The sequence below is a fragment of the Dromiciops gliroides genome, chromosome 6, assembly GCF_019393635.1.
Source record: "Dromiciops gliroides isolate mDroGli1 chromosome 6, mDroGli1.pri, whole genome shotgun sequence".
Classification (NCBI taxonomy): Eukaryota; Metazoa; Chordata; class Mammalia; order Microbiotheria; family Microbiotheriidae; genus Dromiciops; species Dromiciops gliroides.
Window position 1 is genome coordinate 117917542 of NC_057866.1, and position 27164 is coordinate 117944705.

At 36.6% G+C, this 27164-nt stretch overlaps 1 protein-coding gene across 1 annotated transcript in view; it reads right to left on the minus strand.

Annotated features, from left to right (window-relative positions):
• Window positions 1-10435: 10435 nt before the first annotated feature.
• KCTD8 (potassium channel tetramerization domain containing 8) overlaps window positions 10436-27164 on the minus strand; it is a 306970-nt gene continuing 290241 nt past the window's right edge. Inside the window, 1 exon segment of the mRNA XM_043973309.1 lies at window positions 10436-11788. Coding sequence (XP_043829244.1) covers window positions 11328-11788 — 461 coding nt within the window. The 3' untranslated portion in view covers window positions 10436-11327.

The window sequence follows — 27164 nt, forward strand, 5'->3', positions numbered from 1 at the left end:
ATGCAAGTGAGGAAACTCTCTCACTAGTGTGAATCACCAACTATTCCATAACTTGTTGGCAGCTATTGGTGCAGTGGATAGAGCACTGAATATGGAAACAGAAAGATATGAGTTCAATCCAGCCTCAGACACAATTAAGTTAAATTCTGTTTGGCTGGGTTTTAAAAATTAACAAAATGGACATAAAAGCACCTAGTTTTCAGGGCTGTTGTAAGGATCAGGTGAGATAAATTTGTAAAGCACTTTGCAAACCACAAAATACTATACAAATACTAAATATCTATCATCTATCTATCTATCATCTATCTATATTTTAAATATTATTAGTGTTAGTGAGTTGTTGGGGGGTGGGGCACAGCACTGAGAGATTGTGATGTTATGAGCCCAAGATCACACAGCCAGGATGTGTCTAGGGCATATCCCATATTCTTGGTCCCATAACCTTCTGACTGACTCTATTCACCATATCACACTGACACTGAATTTGATAGGGATAAATCTAACATGTTTCAAAATATTGATTTCACAAATAAAAGAAGGAGAAGGAATGGTTAGACAGCAGTTCATTTGAGAAATATAGAGGGATTTGTCATGGAATATACAATCAATATGTCAGTGTCACTGTTGGTAGTTAAAAAATAATAAAAACTCCTGGAGAAGTGTAGGTCACATTAAAAGAGTCCCATGGTGCAAGACTAGGGAAGGGATAGTTTGCTTACTTGACCTTGGTCAGAACATATCTAGAGCATTGTATTTACTTCTGCAACCAACATTTAAAGAAATCTATTGATAAGCCAGAGAGTATCCAGAAGAAGGCCACCAGGATTGTGAAGGGCTCTGAGATAATGTGAAGAATAGTATTTGAAGGACCTAGACATATTTTGCCTGAAGAGTAGACTTAGTGAGGCATGTGATCAATCAATCAATCAATGAGTATCGATTAAATGTATACTGTGTGCCTTGTATTTAAAATGCTAGCGATATAAAGCTAGAACCAAAACAATTCCTGCTATAGAGATACTTAGGTTCTAAAGGATATATTTATTCGAATATTTAAGGACTATTACATAATGCAGGAATCAGACTTGTTCTGCTTGGTCCCAAAGGATATAACTGAGGGAAATGATGGAAGTTATAAAGGGGCAAATTTGAACTTAATATGAGGGAAAATGTCCTAAAATTAGAAATATTTAAAGACGGAATGGGTTGCCTCAGGTGGTAATGGGTATCCCACCTCAGTAGGGACATTCAAAGTGTGATGGTTAGCCAGGTATATTGTAAATTGTATATTGTAAATTGTATATAAATATTGTATATTGTATATTGTAACTGTTCAGAATGAAAGTAGACTACATGGTCACTAGCATCCCAGCTTTGAGATTCTGCCCGTCCTTAAAGAATGCCAATCGGTTTGGAACTTATTTTACAAAAGATTTGGTTATTTAAGGGGAGATGTAGAAGAGAGAAATACTGTGATTTTAAGAGATTTATATGAAATAAGTACAATGAGGATAGGTTGAAGACATTATGGGAACCTGAAGAAGATAATGCTAAAGTGTGATATTATAGAAATGGGGATTACACTATTAGTTGCATTGTCATAGGGAAATCTTGGGTGAGCAAACTCACCCTTGCTGGTTTTTACTTTCTCTGCAACTTAAGAGTCTTAAGAAAGCTGCCTAGAGCATTTAGAAGTTTAAAGGGGGAAGAAAGGAGAATAAGCAGTTATGTAGCTCCTACTGTATGCCAGGCACTGCGCTGTGGTTTATTTTATTTTATTTTTTTACAAATATCTCATTTGATTCTTACATCAAAACTGTGAGGTAGATGTTATTATTACCCCCTCCCCATTTTTCAGATGAGGAAATTGAGTCAGACAGAGGTTAAATGACTTGCTCAGAGTGACAGCTAGTATATGTCTAAGGCTGCATTTGAACACCAGTTGTCCTAACTTCAAGTCCGTTTACTCAACCCACAGTGCTAGCAGGTGCCTCTTAGGGGTTGCTGAGAGTCACATAGCCAAAACACTCAAGGCAAGACTTAAATTCAGGTGTTCCTGAATTCAAGGTCAGGTCTTTAACCACTATTTCAAAATGTCCTCATTTGATGTAACTGTCTTGAAATGTTGAACATTTTTAAGTGGATGAGGCTTACCAATTTTTATCTCAGTGAACATCAAATTAATAAAAAAATATTTCTATTTCAGAAAAAAACAGGTTTGAGTAGAGACCTGAAAAACCTCTGGAATTTAATTAGTAAAATAAGTTGTCATGGGAAACTTTGAAACTACTTGGTCTGGAGATGGAATCAAGTATCTTAGACAAACAACTGATTTCCATGATTTAAGAATTCCCCTGCCTAGAAGCAAGGAGTGGAAGCAGATAATCTCAGTAGATGCCTTTCAGGTCCATGATTTTAAAATTCACATCAATTCTCAAACAACCTACAAGAGGAAAATATACAAAGAAAATAAAGATTCTCCTTAAGTTGAAAATACATGCAGCATACTTAAGCTGCTTGGCTATCTCTTATAACCCACTGAGATTCAACAACAAGAGCCATCTTGGTCTAGTGGAAAGAGCAATGAACTGGGAGTCAAGCAACCTGAGTTTGAATAATGGCTCTAAACAAACAGTGTCCCAGAGAATTCACTAAGTCCATAAATTATAGATGAGTTGTCATTCAGTGGAGATTGTTTCCAAATCAGCATTCCACTCATGCCAAATGAAATCTGAAGTCTGTACTTTCTCACTTATCTAAATGAATAGATAGATCACTAACTAGAAGAGAGTTTAGTGACTGTTTAATGTCCATTAATATATAGTTAGATGGAGCAGCTAGGTAGTACGGTGGATAAAGCTATGGCCCTGGATTCAGGAGGACCTGAGTTCAAATCCAGCCTCAGACATTTGACACTTACTAGCTGTGTGACCCTGGGCAAGTCACTTAACCTCATTGCCCCACCCAAAAAAATAGGTAGATAGATAGATATCGATATATATAGATGCACTTGCACTTTCATACAAATTTCTCTTTTAAACAGGGTAGTTGAATGAGTACACTCCAAAATTTAGGAAGAAATTAGGTGAACCTTTCTCTAGCTTCCATTGTTCTTTGCTTTGGTTAATCAGTTTATTGAACAAAGGATAGAATGTTGCCCTTTGACTCACTCAGTCAGCCAAAAAGCATTTATTAAGAACCTACTAAATGTTAAACATTCTGCTAGTTCTAAAATAACAACAAAATTGATAATAGGAGTTAGCATTTAGATAGCACTAGAAAGTTTGAAAAGCATTTCTCTTATCTCTTTTGATCCTCACAACAATCTTGTAAGGAAGGATATATTTTTATCATCTCTGTTGTATATGAGGAACCAGGCTGAGAGAGGTTAAGTGAGTTTCCCAGGGTCACACAGCTAGTTCGTGTTCAAAGAATGAAACCATCTCTCTTCTTAAGGAGCTGGCATTCTAATGTAATAAATAATGTCATGTAAAAATAGTTTTTAGATTTGGGTGGAGAAATCATTCAATTCATTTTATAATAGCCACATTCCTGCCCTCTTAAAGATGAGGAAACAGATCCAAAAAAAATCACCCAAGGTCACAAGGCCAATTAGTCATAATGCCAGGACTAGAGAATTAAAATCTCCTGGCTACCAACTTAATTTTTTTCATACTTCATTGCTCTAAGGATTTTTCATTTACAGAGAGCTAAATCACAATTGGAAAAGCAACATACACATAATACCACCAGCAAAACATTTCCCGTACTATTTTCTAAAATTTCAATTACTTAGCAAAATCATAGCATTTAGTTAAATTAAGTCCATGCATTAAAGTGATCCTTATTGGTCTGTTAAGTTGAATTTTTAAAGGGTATTTTTTCATAAAATTAATGCTTGACATTATGTACACTCACATTTTTGCTTCAATTAAATGGAGAATACTTTATAGAATACACACATACACACACACATACTCACTAATACTACAGATTGGGAAAGGAAAATCAGTTTAAAGAAATTGGGCCAAAAATCCCCTCGGTAAAATACATTAAATGATTCTTTAAAAAAAAACAAAATCATTTTTCTACAAAAAACAAAAACAAACCTTTTTTGATAGTTTAGAATGCATTGCTTCCTAGGCTAGCATCCTCAATAAATCAAATGTTTGATTTATTCTGTACCCAGCATCATGAGGGACATGTCAAGTACTAACTTGTGTAGTGTCGAGTTTAGATGTTATTTAAAACAAGCCAGTCATATAAAAATATCTGCATTACCAATCCCTAGTTTTGTTTCCAGTCTCAGGCAAACATTTAAGGATAAATATTGACAAACAGGGGAGCATCTAGAGGAGAATGATTCAGATGGTGAGGGGACTGGAAACAATAGCTTGAAGCACCTGAGGATATATTGCTTGGATGAGAAAAGACTTAAGGGAGGTTGTAATCACTTTTAAGTCACTGAAGTGCTGTCAGAAGGAAGCAGAATTAGATTGATTTTATACAGTCCCAGAAGGCAGAGCTAGGAGCAATGGGTGAAAGTGGTATAGAAGCAGATTTTGAATTGATGGAAAGAAAAAAAAAATCCTACTATACTGTTGAGATAGATGGTTTTAATTAGACCCCATTTTACTCCAATCAGTTTTATTCAGTTTAGTGTGATTCCATAGGGGTAGTGATTATACTGAAATGCTTATCTATTAATATACATTTAGTCAGTCTAGTCAACTAATATTAGTATAAGAATTACATATATTAATACATATTTCACATATATTTAGGGATAATTAGACAAGATACTTTCTTATACTAAGCCCTAAATTCTAGCTAGAAATTCACTTTGCACTAACCTGTTATTAAGTTCACTTGCCTAACCACAAAATGATGACTATAGGGCTTCCACCCTTTTGTCCTGATGTGAGTGTGACCAAGGCCAGTTTGGCTGAGAGGAGAACCTTTGCTCTTCTTTGCTTAATCTCCATGACCAAACCCAGTGTGGGTGAGATGTCTTCCTGTGATATGGAAAGTCTCCCAATTTATTTTTGTACCTGAAGATCACATTCTCTTACCCAATATGAAGAGGGGGCCATCTTATGAGCATTTAGTCAGCAGAGATGACTCTGGTCTTGCCTATCCTGTGACCATCTATGCTGATGAATCATTTCTGGCACTCCTGAAGGGTCAAGAGCAAGGTACATCAACCAATGAGACTCTGTGTTTTACTTTGCATTTTCTGTGTATCTATGTATCAAGTACTAGAAGAGTAAGGCCCTGGGGACAAGGGGCATCTCAGATTGTGAGGAGAGTACTTTGTTCACTTCATTACAGTGGGGCCATAGACCCTTTAATAAAGTGCTATTGCCTTGGAGCTCACCTCAATTTATTTTATTATAGATTGGACAATTTTGGACCCCACATTGCACAGATGAGATGAACCATACCTGAAGTAAATGAGTTCTCATGATTAGATGTTTTCAGTTGGTGGCTAGATGACCACTTGTCATTAATGCCACAAAGATAATCATACTTTACATGTGGATTGTACTGGTGGACCTCAGAAATCTAACTGAAATCTCATCAAACTGCTGAATTTTTCGCTTATTATGTATGCTATTTTATTTTCTAGTTTTTCCACAGTGAACAAAAAAGATCTTCTGAGCCAAACTTTAGCTTTTTCTTTTTAGAAACTTGGGTCTTAAATTTCCTTCACATCATTTTCCATTTTTGAACCTGTAAGGACTTTTCAGTGAACACCTGAGGTTGTGACTTTTTCTCTGGTTCCAAGTTTTGGGCTTTCATTTTCCAAATGCAAAGAAGTTAAATGAGTGAGATGGTTGAAGGGAGTTGACATTATGACCTACACACCATTTCTGGGTTATTTGAAAATGATCAGATTGGATTGGAAAGTTTGTTTTATTTATTCTACTCCTGCTATCCGAAATAATCTGGAACATTAGGTTTGAAAATAGTCAAATCTTCAAGAAGAGCCAGAGAATAGTTATTACAAAGAACTGAAAAAACATGAACCATGTAAAGCATTTCAAGGATCCTGTTAATCATTTAAGAAGTCATCAGTGAGTGGGGCCTGATAAAATTTCCATCTGTATTATCTGCTCCTTTCCCACACAATTTCTATAATACTATGTCATTCCAACCAATCTTAGCCTTTGCTCTCACCCTCAATATCTCATAGGATCATATGGTTTCATAGAATCATAGATTTAGGACTGGAAGAGACCTGAAGTTATTGAGTCCAACCCCCTCATTTTACAGAGAGAGAAACTAAAGCACGGACAGGTTACTTGATTTGCCTCATGGCTACTAAGTGTCTCAATTCTAGTATTACAAAAGGTCTTTGATTTCATTGATGTGGGTAATCTCTCTTCCAAGGCACATTTATACTCCTTAGTAGGTAAGAAGTTTTATGAGTTCCTAGTATCATGAATATCTCTACACTCAGTTCTCAGATGCTATGTGTTTTTTTCCCTGAGCCTGCATTTCTCAATAGCTGAAAATAAATGCCAGTAGAGATCACTGACATTTCTCTAAATTTTATTTGTGTATTTACAAACCCAGCACAATTTAATTCAATTTATTTACTAAACGATTACCATAGCACTGTGAGGGGAAAAAACAAAATAAAAAATATGACGGGATGAAGTGAGAGCTGGGCTTCAAGACAGGTTCACTCCTTGCTTTTTTATACATACTATTGTAGTACCTACTTAAATACCTACATGATTAAGTAACATAACCTTTCAGTGCCTCCAGGCAAATAAGACAATAAATTATAGAGAAGGTGCTGACCAGTATCAGCAGAGGACATTAGCATGCTCAGTGATCACCAGGTTGATGAAATCACAGGAGTGGGCCAAAAAAACATACTAGTAACTGATAGAAGCCATACTATGTCTTAAGTTTCTGTTCCTTTTTTATGATAGCAAAGAATGGGGGCATAAATGTATGCACAAATGATATAAAGGTCACCTTTAAAATAGTAAGTTAATTGAATTGAATTGAAAAAGTTTTCTTTGAAATACTTGTAATCTTCTTAAGAAACAGCATAGTAGAAAGAGCCCTGAATTTGGAATCAGGATTTAGGCTCAAATCCCACCTCTGATATTTATTCCTTGGAACCAAATGAGATGATTACACTTAGCACTGTGTCTGGCCCACGATAGGTACTTACTAATTGCCTATTTCCTTCCTCCTTTTTGACCTTGGTCAAGTCACTCAATCTTTTTGTGCTTCAGTATCCTCATCTGTAAAACCAAATTTTCTAAGGTCCTCTAGCCCAAATAAGTGATTCAATATTTACACACACACACAATTGAAATCACATTTCTATTATAAGGCAGAGGACATTTGTATTTTTCTTCCTTAAAGTTGGTCAAAATATATAAATTTGGTTTAATCAGGATACTTGAAGTAAAAATATTAGGAAAATTCATGCCTGCAACCTCTAACTTAACTTGGATATCTCAAGTTAAAAAGGGGGAAGAGGGATTTGCATTCATGTGGAGCTGGTATGTTTGCCTAAATTGTCCACTTTATATGGAGTTTTATATCATAAAATTTTAGGTCTTGTATCTAGAAAAGCCCTGAGGATATTATGTATTCTAGCCTTCTGTTTTCTGATGGTGAAGGTATCAGTACTCATATTATAAGGCAACTCAAGGCTTTGTTATGGGGGAAAATGGGGTACTGGGTTGGGTTAGGGGTAGGGGTTCTTAGGAATTCCTCTTTAAAGAATTACACTCCCTTGCACACAAAAGCAGTTAGAATAAGGTGGTAGTTTATTTAGGGGCAAGGGAAGGGGGTGGGGAGGGAAACCATGAAAGAGGTCCTTGGACTTCTCATGGGGAGATAGGCACAAAGCACATGGCTCTGAGGTACCAATCTCCTCTAGCAGGAGACTGGCAGGTACTTTTATAGGGTCTGATGGGAGTGACCATCTGCCTGTGGAAAGTTCCTTTAGTGAGGGAGGACCATCCCCCACTGGTGGTGGCTAAAGGAGTTGGGTGAGGGGTGGCTATGGATCTCTCAAGCCATCTCTCTCTTCAGGACACAAAGTCAGCCACCACACCCAAATTAATCTCCCCAGGAGTAAGGGAGACCAGAATGAAGGGTGGAGATCCTGAAGCTAGCTCAGTCAGATTTGGTTCAGCTTATCTCTCTTGGTGTATCTGTCCTCTGGTTTAGTTTCTCAAGGAGAAGATTCCTCAATGTGCCCCAGAGAACTTCTGGGGAACTTTGGGCCCACAACAGCTTGAATTTTCAGTAACTTCTCCAGGGTCTCACAATTTCTAATTCTCAGATGTGAAACAAAAACACAACTTCCCACTTCCTCATTCTATGTTCTTCCTGCTATAGCAGGTTTGTGAAATAAAATATAATTGAATGACAAACAATGTCATGGTGAGCACTAGGATAGGAATCAAATCCCAAGAGGCTCCAATCCCCAGATCTGTCAATTTCTTGATGTGTGACCTTGGGCAAATTATTCCTCCTCTCAGCTCTAGGTGGCATAGATTAGACTAAATGCCTCCCATATATAAAAATTATATAATTTAATGGCATGACATAAGATATTGAAAACATTATAGATATTTTTCTCTCCCTATTTGAGTGAAATGTGTAATTTATCCCTCTATTTTCTATTTCATTGTATTCTGAAAAAGTGACATCACAACTGCCAAAGTTATATCTACTACTCACACAGGATATTAACATGTTTCTTGAAAAATTTTCCTTACTCTTTGTACTTATTCTTTAATCTGCTCCTTTCAAGATATTTATTAGCAATATGAATACATGAGCATTCTGATTTGTGAATCGCCTCTGATAAATTGAGGCCATATTTTATGTGTGTGACCAGAAAGAAAAATCTATTTATTCTGTTCTTTGGGTTGTTGTGAGAAACAAATTGTGAGTAACCCCATTAAAAAATTTCTGGGACTCAGTGTTGGAGAAGTATTGAAGGCCTTTATTTGTACATTCAAATGCAAATGGACCAGCTCCCTAATGGAAATGGCTGGGAGAGTGGGACACAGGACCCTTTTATCTCTTAAAGGACTGGCTCCACCCTTCTTCCTTAGTTACAATCTTCTTGCCAAGACACTGGCACCAAATGCTAGCCAATCAGAATACAATATAATCAAAGGGGCAGCCCTCTAAACTCCTCCCCCATGTGACCAGCCCTTGGTCTCTCTCATCATGTGATCCTGATTGCTGGGGAGGAGGAGGAAAGGAGCCATTAGTAAGCACCCTTCTCCCAGCTGAAATTCACCTCCCAGACATTCCCCAGCAACTTCAATCAGCTTTTGAGGGGGACCTGTATTTTTCTCACAGTTGTCAATTGTTTTATTGACTATTTTTTGTTTTGTTCTGTTTTGTTTCTTTTTGGTGGGGCAATGAGGGTTAAGTGACTTGCCCAGGGTCACACAGCTAGTAAGTGTCAAGTGTCTGAGGCCAGATTTGAACTCAGGGCCTCCTGACTCCAGGGCCAGTGCTCTATCCACTGCGCCACCTAGCTGCCCCTTTATTGACTATTAATAGATTTATAAAAGTTGTTCTGTTTTGTCAGTTCTTCATGGCCCTGTATGGGATTTTCTTGGCAAAGATGCTGGAGTAGTTTGTCATCTCCTTCTACAATGAATTAAGATAAATAGAGGTTAAGTGACTTGCCCAGGGTCATAAAGCTAGTGAGTCTCTGAGTTTGGATTTGAATTCAGGTCCTCCTGACTCCAGGCCCAGCTCTCTATCCATTGAGATACCTTGCTGCCTCATTTATAAGAGACACCTTCACAGAACTTTCTATGGCCACTTTGATATTTTTATCAGATCAATTAAAATTCCAGTACATTTTCCAATGAGGTTTTGTTTTGTTGGAATTATGAGCTATGCTCCAGTTAAATCAAAGATTGGTGCTCTCTATCTATATTTGACTCTCCATTTTGACTTCTGACTAACCTGTAAGATAATGTGTCTACAGAGTTCTAACATTTGGAGTAAATTGGGTTTTATGGTAAGGCATTGCATTTAGTGGGTGCTCATAGCACTTGCATTCCTTTAGCAGTGAGCTTAGTACTTAGTTGGCATGAATAATTGGTTAAAATAGGAATCTCCTCGACAGTCCTTGCCTCCACCCCAATTGCCATCCCTCAGCTAAACTCTGGTTTATGTCAAGGTAGCCCATTAAAGCTCATGTGCCAGTGTTGCTGCCTCTCACCATGATCAATTGAACTTGTCATAGAAAGTTGATTTGAGGGTGCTGTTCATGCTGCTTGCCCTGGTCCTGCATTATGAATTTCGCCTCAGATATATAAATTTTTGGCTCTGTTTGTCCATATTGGGTTAGAGTTTGAGAAATGGATCAGAAATAATTTAGCATTTGACTAATTAGAAAGATGAGGCCATGGACATCAAATCATTCTATCACATGTTCCTTTTTAATAAACACATTAAGATCTTTTTTTTTCTCCATTTGTCCAATTTTGTTGACTAACATGATAAACAAGGAACTTTCAGAGTACCATCTGACCAATTTTCACAACCTGCTGCAACATTTGCATTTCACAGAAATAATCCTGACGAGCACTAATAGATGAATGTTGGTGCCATAATAAAACAGTATAAGGCATATTTACACCATCTTTACATAGAGAACACCATACACACAGGAAAACCACAGATCTGGAACAGAATACATTCAATCCCCAACACACCTTAAGTCTATCAGCTTGGCTTGAAACAAATATTTATCCAAGTAACCTAAAGGTCTTTCCTTTTTTTGTGTGTGACTTAATTTTAACATTGTGCTCATGCAAAAGAGAGATTTGCTTTATTGCATTAACAATGAGACAGTTGGGGACTGGGTTCTATAACCATCTTCTAATTATTTTATACTTCATGTTGCTTTATCCATATTAAGTCATGTTTATTGGTGACATAACATGGGGTGATATGATGACTGGTGTTTGATGGAATACAAAATGACAAGATGTCCAGTTGACTAGAGCTTGTAAAATCAAGATTCCAAGATTCTGGATCATGCACATTTCCACTTCACGCTTACAAACTGCTTTAGATCAGACACATCATTTTTCATTTTGTATTTGTGTTTGTTTCATTTCTGGGTTTTTTTCATTTTTTAAAAAACAAAACAAAACAAAACTAGGTACTGTCCACCATCTACTGTTTACGGAAAGAGGAGCAGCAAGGACCACACCAACTGCAGAATAGACCATAAGGAGGACAGTCAGGTATTAGTAATTGAATCGACGTTGGATATTACTTGAAATATTTTGTGAAGCAAACAATTACTATAATCCATACTTCTGTAACAGTTCTGATTGCCATTGGCGTTTGCGTTCTGGAAAATAATCTGGAATGTGGATTTTTTTAAAATCCTGAATGCATTTTTTCATCTCTTCTTCCACACTTAACTTCTCACATACTTTCTTTTTAGAAAGATTTGTTTCACGAGATTTGCTAATTAGCGTCTGAAAGAGTTCACTGTTCCTGCGTTTGTCTGGTGGTGGCATCCACTGCACAGGTGCCTTTTTGGAGGGACGATCCAATGTCAAAGTATTTGGTTGGTGTGCTGCTGCCTGCTGGGCATTAGCTGGGTTGTCTTGCGGGGTGCTGGCTTCTGAGTGGCTATCACAACTGGAAGTGGAGAGCTCATTACAGGAAGTCCCACTTTCACTTCCTTTGTCTGTGACTTTATCCTGCTTCCTATCTTCATGTTCTTGCTTGGGTGACACTGTTTTCTGGGGTGGTCCTAAAAAGAGAAAGGAGAGAGAAAACAAATAGTGGGATGGTTAGAATATAAACTACTTGTTCTCTAGATTCATCTTTAATCTCAGGTAAATCTTTGCTGTTGGGGAAATAAATCTACAAAATTAAAAACTCCTTGCAGTTAATGAAACATGCAGAATGTTGATGGGGTTTTTTTCTGTAGAAGAAAGGCCTCTAGGCATGTTTAATGAGCTATTTTGGTGATTATCTAGCATGGATCACTGAAAACAGAATTATTATCCTTTACTAGTCCTGGTTTTCTTTTATAAAGCACTCAATTAAGTTGTCACTGTTTTTCAGCTAACTACTGTTAGTAGATACCGGTCCCATACACCTTTTGCTGCCAGAGAAATAAGCCTAGGGCTATTGCTGTCATTTACAAAGTAGCACTATTCTTGGAGGCCCAAAGGCACAATACTATTATTTATTCTTCTAGGGAGGAGGTGGGTTTAAATCTTATATCTAGTCACTTAATCTTGTTTCCTACCTATTTCCTTGGAGAGAGTTATGAAAGTAGTGAAAAAGACCATTCTTTTTGGGGGCCAAATTGTACAGTGAAGATGTAGAGAAATGAAATACACTTCTTTGAAATACAATAGTTGCCTTTTGAGCTAAATCATCTATTGGGCAAATTTTAAGAAAGTTGCCAAGATAATTATTTAAAACAGTTTATTTCTGGGGGGTGGTGCACATAGCTTACAACACTTGGCTTCATTGTAAAATTTAGAATAATTTTTTCAATTGCCAGAAATTACACAAAACTCTAGTAAGCACTTTGATGAACAAAAACCTAATTGAATAATCTGAAGCCTCAGTCCCCTTGCATTTCTGCTTTTCTGATGTCATTTATTGAAACAAATTTTAAATTGATAAAATAATATATATGCATATAGAATATGTATGCACATATATAATACACACACACACACACACACACACACACACACACACAAATATACACACAGACCATACCTCCCCATTATAAAATAAACTCAATAGGAGTAGGAACTCAGTAAATTTTTGCTGCATTGTATTTATATTTCTTGAGGAAGAGGGAGCTATGTTTGAAGAAACTCATTGACAGATTGGTAATGGGATGTATTTCTCAATCTTCAAGATTAAATATGAGATAATATCAGAGTTGTAATCTGGGTTGACAGAGGGACTCTCTACAAGTATGGAATTCTAGATTCTTTAAGTATTGGGAAGTAGAGAAAAATCTCCACTCAGTTTTAAATTGTGAAAGGAATATCATATTATATATGGAAAGTAATATCAACTCTGACAGAGGAGAATAATGTTTAAATAAAATAATAATATTAGCCAAGTAAATCTGCTGCTTATTTAATGTAGTGCTTGTTAAGGTTCTTCGGAGATTTTCCTGGCAGGTTTAACCCCTTATTAACGCAATTAACATCAATGATATGCTTTATTCTTGTATTCCTGGTGTCTCCTTGAGATGGTTTAAAAGCTGGAAGGGACCTTAAATTTCATCTAATTTAACCTCTTCATTTAAAGATGATATTGATGCCCAAGGAGGTTAAATGATTTGTTTAGGGGTCACAGAATTTGGTTCACCATGGGTATTCAGGATTCCATTTGATGGTGATTAAGGTTAAGTGATAAGTCATGGCAAGTCATAAAAATTCACTCATAAGTGGAGGATGGAGAAATTAAACAAAATGTAGGGCAGAGGAAAGAGTCCCTTTGAATATTCCTCTGGCTTCAAACCTAATTTCCTGCTGAGATAAAATTATCAAAATGCAGGTCTATGGAGTTCATCCTTATTCTCATCTTTTCTATCACTCATGTCACTGCTTTGCTTAGGTCTCTTCTACCAAAACAGCCTCACAGATCAAATTCACCAAGTATCTATTGAACACTTATTATATTTAAAACATTGATCATACTGAGTGTCATGGGGAGTGCAAAGCACTGATTTGGAGATCACATAAAAAAAAATAAAAGATATCTTTGCCTGGGGGGTGTCAAAGAAGGTATGTCACCAAAAATAAAAAAAAATTGACTATAAGCTAGATTTTGAAGTATGGTTAGATGTTTACAAATAGGAAAGGGTATAGAACATGTTATGACAATGTACACTGAGAGTAAGCTAGCTTTACCAGGGTTAGCAGCCCTCTTCTCTATCAAGTGCATTGGAATGGAATACAGGGAAATGTAGTGGAAAAGGAAGATAGATGGCATCTCTCTTCTCTTCTCTCTTTCTCTCCAGCGCACCCATATTTTGACCACAAAACTTCAAAAGACTTTAGAAATTATGTAATTCAACATCGTCATTTTATAGATTAGGAAACTGCTATCCAGAGGAAAAAAATAATTATTCGCTCCAAGCCACATATCAGAATAATGGCAAGAAGTTCACTAGACCCTACCTCTTCTAGTTCTTAGTTCACTGTTTCCTCACACCTTTTGGTCTCAGTACTTCTTTAAAGGGGCATCTAGGTAGTGTAGTGTATATAGTACTGGGCCTAGAGTCAGGAAGACTCATCTTCCTGAGTTCAAAAGTGGTCTCAAAAAAAAAAAAAGTGGTCTCAGATACTTACTAGCTGTATGAACCTGGGAAAGTCACTGTTTCCTTCAGTTTCCTCATCTATAAAATGAGCTGGTGAAGGAAATGGTACATTTGCCAAGGAAACCCCAAATGGAGTCATGCAGAGTCAGATAAGACTGAAAACAACTGAGCAGCAACTTCTTTACAGTCTTAAAAGTAATTAAGGACCACCCAATGAGCTTTTGTTTATGTGGGTTATATCTATCACTACCTATTAGAAATTAAAATGTCTGTCTTAGTATTATTTTTAAAAATGACCTTGTAGATCTTCAAAAATATCTTGAGGACTTCTAGTGGTCCCTGGAGCTAACTTTGAGATCCACTGCTTTAATTATGCAATGACTAAGACAATTTTAATTTCAGGACAAGCCTTTGACGTGAGGCAATTTTTAAGTATATAATACCTCCTGTTCCTTCAAAATCATTCCATCTTCTGAGTCAGAACTTCCTTTGACAAGAGACGATATCTTTTGTTCCCCTCAGAGATAAATGGCTTAAAATAAATGCTTAGGAGAAGCAACACATTAATTGGAAAATAATTCATTCTGGAGTATAAATAACTGATGCCAGATTTGTTCTGATCAAATTGGAGGATGTTATTAGTAAGGATACTATAGATATCTCAAAGGGTGATAAGAGAGATTACCTCTGGATGGGAAGGATGAATAAATGGGAACTTAGAGGCAAGACAGAAGAATTTTTTTTTTTTGGTTAGCATTAAGCCATAGAACAAATGCATATTTAGTACTCTATGTATGTACAAGGATCTTAGACTTAAAACTGGAAGGGACTTTGGTCATTGAGCCCAATTTCCTCATTTTACAGGCAAAGGTATTGAGTCCCAGACAATATTTTTCTTCTTTAAGATCACAGGCACAGGGGCAGCTAGGTGGCACAGTGGATAGAGCACTGGCCCTGGAGTCAGGAGGACCTGAGTTCAAATCCGGCCTCAGACACTTAACACTTACTAGCTGTGTGACCCAGGGCAAGTCACTTAACCCCAATTGCCTCACTAAAATTAAAAAAAATAATAAAAAAAAAAGATTACAGGCACAATGAGTTGCATAGTCGGGATTTCAACCCAAATCCAGCTTTTCACAACAGTGGCATAATGTTAGGGACTATAAGGAAGATAAACCCATATAATTATAATACCAGGAAATGTGCAGTGCTCCATTTATATCTGGCATGAGAGGAAAGCCATCATGCAGAGCTTTTGGTCAATGTTTGTCTGAATTATGTTTTCAAGAAAACAGTGTGATAATTCTCTGTGTGAATCATATTTTTAAGGATATGAAATAATTGTAATTTAATTTTGTAAGATTCTCTAAATTTATTTTTGGTTCAGGCCCCCAATTTTCTCCAGATGAGAAAACTTCCTCTATGAAATTTCAGATTGCTCTACAATGTGAGTGAGTATGAGAATTTTTCCTGGGTAAGCTGAGAGGTTAAGTAATTTACCATGAGTCACATGACTATTATATGTCAGAAGGAAGATTTGGACCCAGATCATCCTAACTCTGAAACAAGTCCTCTATCCAATACACCATTCATTTCCTCAGCAGATCCTCTGATGGGTATTGATTTTAATGTGATATTATTATTCCTATTATTGCTTTCATTCCTCTAGTTGGAGTAAAGGGCAATGGGGAAGGCAGAGGTTTATGCCATTTATGACTGAGAAAGTAAATTAATTCAGAGGAAATAATGACCCACTTCAGTTTTCTAGTTTATTTGTGGATGTCTAATTGCAGGCTTCCAGGAATGATTTAAATCTGAAATTTTTGCATCTTTCCCTTCAACAGTCGAAAGTTACTCTAATTGCCTTAAGTTCAATGTGAATAATAATTGAAATAAAAACTCTTCCTATTCATGCAAAGGAAGAATGTCAGAACCTTTTCCCCCATGCTCTTCAAACAGGAATGGAAGCAAAAAGACAAAGCAATGACTTTCTCAAAAGCATTTTCCTCTTTGGGCCAGTTCACCAATCAGGTCCACTCAAAAAAGAAAGTAGAGGTTCCATCAACATCCCTATTAGACATTATTTCCTCTCTCTCTCCCTCCCACTCACCCCACTGAACACTGATTCAGAGAATGGTCTAAATGAGTTGCCCCAAAACTTCACAGCAAATTATAGATGGATCAGATTTTAGGCATAAAAACCAACTATTAAGTATGGTTATTTATCTAGATATTTTAGTTAGCCAACAGCCATAATTTAAATATGTGGAAGTACTTTAATTATTGAATTTTTCATTTTTTTTATCCTGAATATTCAGTTGTATAGACTGGGGCTGCTAAACAGCAATCCCAGGTCTCCTCAGAGATTTAGGCAACTTCACCTGGTGGATGTGTACATTGGTGGTTGATGACACAATTCCCTCACCTGGGTTTGACTAGGATTCCAATCAGAAGAACAAAGCTGGCAGTGACCTTTTCCACTCTCCTATTTTGAGGCAATGTAAAGCAGCCCTTTCTCCCAAAGACCAGAAGACGCCTGGCATAGACATGGTTTTAGACCTTATGCTCTTTCCATTAAACCAGACAGACAAGCTCAGTGTATGACTACATATTCAGCTTTCTCCTAAACCCCAACAGTAGTAAGAACTCCAGGGCATGAAAATAAAAAGAATTCAAAACATCAACTGTTTTGAAAACTGTTGCATCTTATTATTTTCCATATTTGTTAAGCACCTTCTAGATTCACTATATTGCCTGGAACACTGGTTATAAGAAAACAAAACTCCTTCTGTTCAGCAGCTTGCAATTAACCAGGTGAGGTACAATATATACATCGTCAACTGAATATGCATGTGACTCTTTGTATTGTACGTAGCCATTGCCTGAGCCAAGGCTACATCATAGTGTGTAGATTCAACAGGGTTAAACAATGGCCATTTTATTTCTGAGAAAAGACAAGAGAAAAAAAATAACATTTTCTCCCATTTTGAGCTACAAAAGCTTGTAGATTAGAAACAATAATAAAAGCATTACACCAGGGAAAATAAAGGAAATGGAGAGTATCTTAAAAATGGACAATGGATTATAAAAGCTGGGCAAGATATGATTCTAGATTTATTCCATTAGGTTTTATTATACTCCAATAAAAATGACAAAAAGGCCTCCTGCTCTCTACCTCCTTCCTTACCCTGGATCCTTTAGATAGGGAGGGCCACATCCCTACCTTATCCATACACAAAATGCCTCCTAAAGCAACATGTATCCCTTCTAACTGGTATTGCCCTGTACGGACCTGTTTGTTTAGATGCTTGTTTATTTTGGACTATATTAGAGGGTCATTTACAAATGAAGCCTCTTTGTGCAACTGCACACTTGACAAAACCTTTTATTTTAATCTCCTTACCTGCTAGTGATGATAAAAAAAGACTCTATGTAGATAATGTGGCTGCAATAGACACAATTCCCAGAGGGGAGATTACCCATTAATAGTGTTAAATTCAATGGTGTGTGAATGGTTATGTGGTGCTTGAATTGAATGAACCAATCTATCTTAAAGATTAGAACCACATGCCTCTAAGTAATAAGTGGCTTATCTTAAAAAAGTGAAAAAAATATCAGGTAGAATTTGTGTGTTTGGGTGGTGTGGCTGAGGGTAGGTGGATATTAAGATCTTCTTTATATGCCAATTTGGGGACAACTAGGTAGGTGGCACAATGGATAGAACATAGGTCCTCAAATTTGGCCTCAGACACTTGACACTTAACTAGCATGTGACACTGGGCAAGTCATTTAACCCTGATTGGAGATGGCCCTGAATGTTTGAGGCAAGCCTTTCTGATATATATCTTGCCACTGCATCCAGCTGGTTCTAGAGGAAAATGAGGCTGATGACTTTGCACAGCCCTCCCTCACTTAAATCCAATTCAATGCAAGTCATGACATCACCTTACAATATCATGGTCAAGAATGAAACACAAACAACAATGACAACATGCCCAATCAGTAAAACTCCAACATTGAAATGGCAGCTCTGAGGCAATGTGACTCAGTGGAAAGAACAGGAGTCAGAAGACCTGGGTTTGAATACTGGCTGTAACCCTCATTCCCCATGTAATGTTGAGTAAGTCACAACCCTCCTCTCCCTGCCTGTCTTCTGTAAAATAAAGGGGCTGAATTGGATGACATATAATATCCCTTTAGGTCTGTATCTATGATCATATGTATGAGACTTTATTTCATTTTGGGGGAAGGATAGGGAAATTTAAGTTGGAACCTATGAAAGAGAATTGTATAATAAGCACTTTAACATTTGGAAGCAAAATTTCATCATTGTTGGATACTCCCTCTACCTGGGCAGATGGTAGCCTCTCCAAAACTTTTTATCCTATGTCATTATTTTCAGGTACTCGTGAGAAAATGTTAAGTTCATTCACATTGCTTTTTTCCATCTTCACTAGTAAGATTCTTGAATGGGATTTTTTATATTTTGAAATATGGTTTGAGAATGGAAAATGTTCTGATAATCACAATTTTCTCTTTTGCTCATTGATTCCTAAGATATATTGCCATTTTTTCTCATTATGTCTTCAGGATAGTCCACAACCATTCTCTCTCTTTGCTAGAAGCTGTTCATGATCAAATATTATCTCCTTTTTGAGGTCATCCCTGATCAGTGATAAGTTAATTTCTTCCTCCTCTGAAATCCCAGGGCACAAATTTTCTGTACCACTCATTTGGCATTTACTGCTATATAATCATAGTTATCCTTTCTTCTGTTATTTTTTTTTTCAGAAGACTCCACAACTCGTGGACCAAAGTACTTCTCATAACTTTATATTTTAGCCAATTCAACTCAGAATATTTGTGCCAGGACAGAAAGAAATGTTAAATAATATATGTTCCTTGTCCATCTAGAGATTATACTCTAAGAGGAGTAAAATACATAAACACAAGAGTCAGAATATATAGTGATAAATGATGAATGCTTCTGAGAGATGTTCTAAGTGAGTAGGTCATTAATGGTTTGGAAGATGAGGGAAGGTTTCATGGAGGAGATAATGTAAGAGGTGTGATTTAGAGTGTAGATAGGAATTCAAAAGGCAAAGATGAAGAAATGGATATTCCAAGCACAGGGGATAGCATCAGGAAAGATATGGAAGTGTGAAAATATGGCCTTTGACTAAGAGATAGTAAGTAATTCAGTTTGATTGGAGTATAGAGTAAGTAAAGGTAAGGGGTATCAAATAATAATGGATAGAAAGGGTAACACACCAATGTGTAACCTAACAATAGGTGTAATTAAGGATTTTTTCAACTATTTTAGAAAACAATTTGGAATTCTGCAAGAAAAGTTATTAAATAGTTTTTTTTTTTTTGCAGGGAAATGAGGAGTAGGTGACTTGCCCAGGGTCACACAGCTAGTAAGTTTCAAGTATCTGAGGCCAGATTTGAATTCAGGTCCTCTTGAATCCAGGGCCAGTGCTTTGTCCACTGCTGCACCTAGCTGCCCTCCAAGGAAAGTTATTAGACTGTCCATGTCCATTGACCCATCAATTTCCTACTGGGCATATACTACAAAGGAGACAATGACAAAAAGATAGGACCCATAAAGAACCAAATATACATAACAGTACCTTTATAGTAGTAAAAAAAAAAACTGGGAAAAGTGCCTATTGATTGGGGAATGGTTGAACAATTTGTGAAGGATTAAAAGGAACATAAGAATATGTATGGAATGATGAAAATAAAAAAAATCAAACAGCATTTTCAATTATTGAAATACAAATGAAAACAATTAACAATCACAACTGACCAACTATTGCTATTAGGACAAGCAACACTCCTTTCACCTCTAGTCAAGTCAAGAACCCCACTAGCGTTTAGAGGCCTACTATGTACTAGGTACTAGGCTGAGGATACAAAGGAAGTTGAAAATGGTCCCTAACTTCAATAAGCTTGCAATGAAATGTACTGTGGGTGCGAAATGTGGCAGATGTAGACAGATACGTTTTCTGTGTTGGTTGGATTTGCTCTGTTTTTCTCAATTGCAAGGGTGGATTCTGAATGCTGGGAGAAAGATACTTCATTGTGATGTGATAAAAGGATATTACTACAATTTTTAAAAATACAAAATACAAAGTGATAGACATAGAATGCTAGCTACACTAAGGAATTTGAATACTATTCATCAGACAATTGGAAGCTATTGTAGAATTTGTAGCAGCCACGTGAAGGAATATATGTGTAATTAAGATTTATATAGCAGCTATATGAAAGATAGCTTTAAGGAATGATATGGTGGAGTTAGGAAGCTATTACAAAAGCCTACCCTAAAAATAAGTACAGGTAGGAGAAGTAGAAAAATAGAGAAAATAGGCATGAGAGATGCTGTAGAGGTAGTACCTGTAGAGGTAATGTCTTTTCTGTCAGTGGCATCCTCATTCACTAAGTCTACCATGCATGAAAAATTGTTAACTTTGACTCTTTCCCCCTTCCTTACTTCTTACAATACGTTAGGCACCAAGCTCTATCACAGTTTCTCCACAATATCTCTCACATCGTTTATCTGCTCTTTATGCCTACAGTTTTTACTTCATTATCATTTACCAGGACTATTAGAAATTATGGCTTCCCATCTCTGTGATTTCCCCTGCTAATCCTTCATAGGGCACTCTGCCTAATTAACATACATTGCACATCTGATCATTGCATTTCTCTGATCAAAACCTTTCAATAGCTCTCATTCATCTGTTGACTAAAGTGAAGACAATAGTCCGGCATCCAATGCTTCTACAATTTGATACAGTTCTAAATTTCTATCATTATCTCATATGTATTCCCCACTCAGGAGGGACTAGTTGTTTAGTATCTTATCCAAAGGATTTTTTTATAGGTTGGGATGCTTCTTCTCTGAAATCCCTTTATCAATCAGAGATTCAGTGTGCCTGCCTTATATTTTTTGGTCATGGTATGCATGGTAGAAAAAGGAAAGATCTTGTAGGTAGGAAGACCTAGCTTCAATCCCTGCCTTTGACTCATATGAGCTTTGGCACTAGGGGCAAGTAACTTAATTACTCTGTGACCTCGAGTCAATTCTCCAGATCTCTAAATTGCAGAAGCACTTCTCACATAGCATCAGTGGAGGGAGTTTACACAATGGGATTTCAAATTACCAAAATCCCAGGTTCAGATTTCCTCCCCTCCTCCCCAAAATAATTTTTTTTCTAGATCAAATATTACTAAAAGACAAATACTATTAGGGTAGGGTCTCTCTCCTTCAATATATCCATAACTATGAGCATTCGGTACATAGGAAGTACTTAATATATTTACTAAATGGGATGGATTTACTAAGAGTAGAATGAGACTATTTAGAGATGGTGAGATCTCTCTCTCCAACTACAATTTAGGCTTTTGGAGGACCAGAATCTTTTACTGCTCATCTCCTACTTTTCACCACACAATCCAATGAACACCAAAGATCAGCTGTTATTAAATTAACCGTTGTTGTTTGTTTATGTTTTTAGTTTATGGAATAAAACAAACATTTCCATAAAATTTAGAACAGAGAGAACTATGGAAAGAATCTTTGATTGGTGAGTCACTATTCCAGATAAAAAGGATGGAATAATCTGCATGTAATATTAGAGAGAAATTTCAAAACAAGGTGAAAATAACAGAGCTTGGGGGTAAAGCATCATTTAGGAAAAAAGACGGTATTTCAAAAGTTGAAAGAGATGAGTAATACAACTGACAAAAGCATATCAAACCACTTTGCGAATTAGTACAATGCCAAGGGAACAGATTTTTCTTTTTCCTGTGTCTAGAAGGATGAAGCCAGTCATAGCTAATGCCCATAATCCAAACAGGTGAATTTATCTTCTGTAGAACCAGCAGCAGAAAGTAAGTGACAAGAGAGAGGATGAGTGTTAAGGACATGGTCATTTATTTCATTCTTGAGGCTAACTCTGAAAATAATTTCTGTTGAATGAGTTCCACTTGACCCTCATTTCAGGCTTTACTAAAAAAAATAGTTGATTTACTGAGCATCTTAAGATGAGTCAAGTCCTTTAATATACTGTTTATTTTGATCCTCCCAACTCAGTTGAGTTTGGTACTTGTCACTGTCCACAAAACAAATGGGGAAGCTGAGGGTGAGAGAAGTGACTTGTCCATAGTCCTATACCTAGAAAGTATCTGAGGCTAGGTCTTAGAGTTGGGAAGGCCTGGGTTCAAACAACTTAATGGCTTCATGTCTCCTGTCTACTCTCTTCTTATGTGACTAAAATTCCAGGTCTAGGCTTTTCCCCTAGGTCTTCCTGGCCCCAAGTTCAGTATACTATCCACTACATTCTACTCCTCCCTTTAGAGGAAGAAAAGCATACCTTCTGCCTTCATATGAGGAGAGGAAAACCTATTTCTTAAGTCAATCTTGTCTCACCTATATATTATGGTGCCTGATGAATCCAGCTAAACATCTCTGAAATAAATCATCCGGTGTCCATTTATACCCTCAGAAACTACTGCACACTGTGATACAAAAATGTGTTTGGTACTGAGTACAGAAGATACTTCAAATTGTGTCTGAGCATTGCAGCTGGGAATTATTGCGACACAATCATACCTCTTAGATTTTTTTTTCATGTTGTATATGAGCAAGCCTTCAGTCTTATGGGCTCCCCATGCTACATCTCAAATATCTCTCTCCATGTTCTAATTCCTGTGGTTTTGAATGTGCCACTTATTTCCATTATCAGTATGGTTTGGCTTTTTTCATCATTTATAAAAGGATTTGCCATCTCAAAATGCCCTTCTTATTCTGAGGCATATTTGCCATGAGAATCTGATGATTTATCCAGCTTTCAAGTTTGGGAGTACAAATTTAGGTTTGCTTATTCCCCATCTATAAAATGTTGATACTAATACCTGGATGGTTCTTGGTGAGGATTAATGAGATGTTGTCTGAACATGCAGAGTGTCTCTGGGGGGAAGAGAAATTTGTAAATAGGGAGGTGGAGGGGCCATTATAATGTGCTATATAGAACAAATTTATACTAACATAAAACCATGCTGGCAGTAAATTATCTGGGCCTATTATAAAATACCAAGCAACTGCCTGAGGCCAGAGTTAAAACCTGGTGACAGCAAAGAAAGCAGGGGATGGGGACTGGGGAAACAGTTTCACAGAGCACAGCAGCAGTGAAGAATACAAGACATTTCCAATATTCAGGAATCTTCAATGCCAAGCTTCCTAGTGTTCCCAGCTGTGCCCAATAATTGTCAGAATGAGGTGCCTATTAGCTGAAAGGCTAATTAATGTAGATAAGATTGAATCGCCATTTTACTGGTCATCTTTAAGAATTTGCAGTATCAGGACTCATGATGGAAAATGCTCTCCAAACCCAGAAAAAAAACAAAACTGTGGAATCTAGATGCAGATTGAACCATACTATTTCTATTGTTTTTGTTGTTTTTCTTTTTTGAGGTTTTCCCTTTTTGCTCTGATTCTTCTTTCACAGTATGACTAATGCAGAAATATGTTTAATTTAATTGTACATATATAATCTATATCAGATTACTTACTGTTTTGGGGAGGGGGGAAGAAGGGGAGGGAGGGAGAAAAATTTGAAACTAGAAATCTTATAAAAACAAATGTTGAAAACTATCTCTACATGTAACTGGAAAATAATAGGATACTGTTTTGTTTTGTTTTTTTGATGGGGCAATGAGGATTAAGTGACTTGCCCAAGGTCACACAGCTATTTAAGTGTCAAGTGTCTGAGGCCATATTTGAACTCAGGTCCTCCTGAATCCAAGGTTGGTGCTTTTTCCACTGCGCCACCTAGCTGCCCATAAGAGAATATTTTTATGGAAAAAAATTTAAAATTTTTTTAAAATTAAAAAAAAAAAGAATTTGCAGTATCAGATGCTTTAAAGCCTGGAATGGACATCACTGATCATCTTAGCCAACCCCCCTCATTGTACAGTTGAAATCCAGAAGAGGGAAATGACTTGACTAAGGCCCCAGACGATAGTACTTTCCTAAAGCCTGCTTTTGTGATTTATAAGAGTACAGCCACTAGCTAAGTAGTGGTATCATTGCAATAAAAACAAAATATAAATAAACTGTAGTTAATTTTAGTCAAGGAGGCTCATTCCATCAGAAACCTGTATCCTTAAAATGGATTAGTTTGGAGAATAGAAGGATATTCAGATTCTAAAGAATCAGAATCTTAAAATTAGAAGGACCCTCTATAGAGAGTGACTACTTCACCCTGTTGCTCAGTACTGGATCCCTTCTAGGAGATCCCTGCTGTGTATTGTCCAACCTCTTTTTATACTTTCATTCATGAGTAACTTACTGTTCTGTGGTGTGGAGCACAGACCACAGAACATGGAGATAGGATTTCTACATTCACAATTTGACTCTGGAACTTAATAGACCTGTGAACATACATGAGTCACTTAATCAGTTTCCTCATTTACAAAGTAGGAATAATAATATTTTTACTGTCATATACTTACATTTTATCATTGCATAGTATATTCTCATAATGATATTTTAGCTTCTCTACTGTTGAATATTTTCCCCTTACCATTTGTTCTAATTTTACCTCTGGAGATTAATAGAATAAATCTAATCCTTATCCCACATGGAGGCTCTGTAAATATCAAATGGCAAATCCTCATCTGCTCCTTCAATCATTCCTCATAAGACATGCTATCTAGAAACTTCAGTATCCTAATCAACTTCCTGTGTACACAAGTTAATTTGCTAATGTCTCTATTAAAATGGGGTACCCCAAATTCATTAATTTTGTAATGATTCTTCTCTAAATTGTCTGAATTCCATCTTTAGTCACTCTATCTGCATGTACACAGTAGTGATCATCCAGTCATACAAACACCTCATCTGGGCAAATCTTTTATACATACATATGTATATGCATACATATGCACATGCACATATGATATTCATAAAGGGTTTTCTATTTGGATGAGGTAAGTTTGTGCCTGAAAGTAGTAGAGGAGCTTCATAGTACTTAATATTTCATGAGTGATCTCAAGTGTTGCATACTAACCCCATAGTAATGATCAGAAAAGAATGAAGGACACAAGCCTTTTTTATTAAATATCTAATATGAGCCAGGTGCTATACAAATATTTTCTCATTTTATCCTGACAACAACCCTTGGAAGTACGTGCTATTATTTCTGTCATTTTACAGTCAACGAAGACAGAGGTCACAAAGCTAGTAAGAATTTGAGGTGGGATTTGAGCTCAGGTTCTTTTGACTTAAAAGCCCCAAACTATTCACTGTGCCTCCTAACTGGCAAGAAGGGCTTTGAATAAACTACTCAAGATATAGAAAAATTGAACCAACTAAAATTTTTTGAGACCTACTATAAAAAAGGAATTGTGCTAGTAACCCTGAAGAACTAATTCGGAAAAAATAATCATGGAGTTTTGTACAGACCGGTAACATCACACTGCTTTGGTATGAGGCAAACTGAGGGCAGGGAGCTGTTTAAGATATAATCAGGTTGAGGTTTCTAACCAGGAAAGTTGAATATAGAGTAGAAGAAACCCGACAAGTGTTTTTGAAATCAAGGTGCCCTGAAGACCCCCAATTTTATGCATGAATCTAAAATATATGTCTGGGAAAAATTTCCTTCTAAAAGTAAAAATATTGAGGATGAGTTAAAATAATGATTTTACTCAAGTCTTAGAGGTTAGATTCATCTTTATTGGTGATAATCAAGGATTAGTCAAAATATACCAAACTTTTCATATCAATTGTATCTGTTTTTTCCCAGTGAAGAATTCTGCTGGTTTTTATATTTATTCTTATTGATCAGGCAAACCATAATTGGGTAGAAAATCATGCTATTTTCTTTGACTCCATCAGCTCTATATCTGAGAAGTCTATTTGATCCAAGAGGCATAACTATTGAAGCCCAAACCTCTGAAAGAGAGTGAAGAATGAAATAAGTGCCATGGGACTGGAGAAAGATGAATGTTATGATTTTCAAAAGAGAGAAGGATGTAGAGCATGCAAACTGTAGATAGGTGAGTTTAACTGTAATCACTGTCAAAATTCTGGAATTATTTATTAAAGTGGTTTCTGCTAAACATCTATAAAAGGTGATGATGATGGCAAATAGCTCACATGGCTTTATCAAATATAGATCCTGTAAGAAGTTGAGAGGAAAATAATAGATTTAATCAAAAGATTGTGTGTGTATGCATACATATACATATATATTTGAATATTTATTTAAAATTCTATTTCCATACATTATCACCTATCTCATGTTTCCTTATATTATACAAAGATTTTCATTGCTTTCCTCTCTGTAAAGAAATACATAAAAGGGACACAGGGTCACAGGTACTAAGGATAGTGACCTTGCTTCCATTGTAGAGCATGATAGAGATGATAAAGTACATCAAGATCATGAGCATCATTTAAAGGAATTAGAGATGTTTATTCTGGAGAAGGGAAGACTTAGGAGGGAGATCCTAAGAACCAGAGAAGAGTCCTTAATGTTCATCTACTTCAATGCCCCCATCTTACAGATGAGGAAACTAAGGCCCAAAGAAGAAAGATATTGTTTTCCAGGATCCCATAGCTAATGACAGGGACAGTCATCTGCCTCCAGATTGAGTGTTCTTTCCAATACACTATTGACATGATAACTGAATTGGAGTACCTGAAGAGTTATAATGTTAAAGAAGGATTTTCTGTTTTCACTCAGATCGGGGGAGTGGGGGAAATAAATGGCTATTGAAGAGACCAATTTATGCTAGATATTAGGAAAATCTC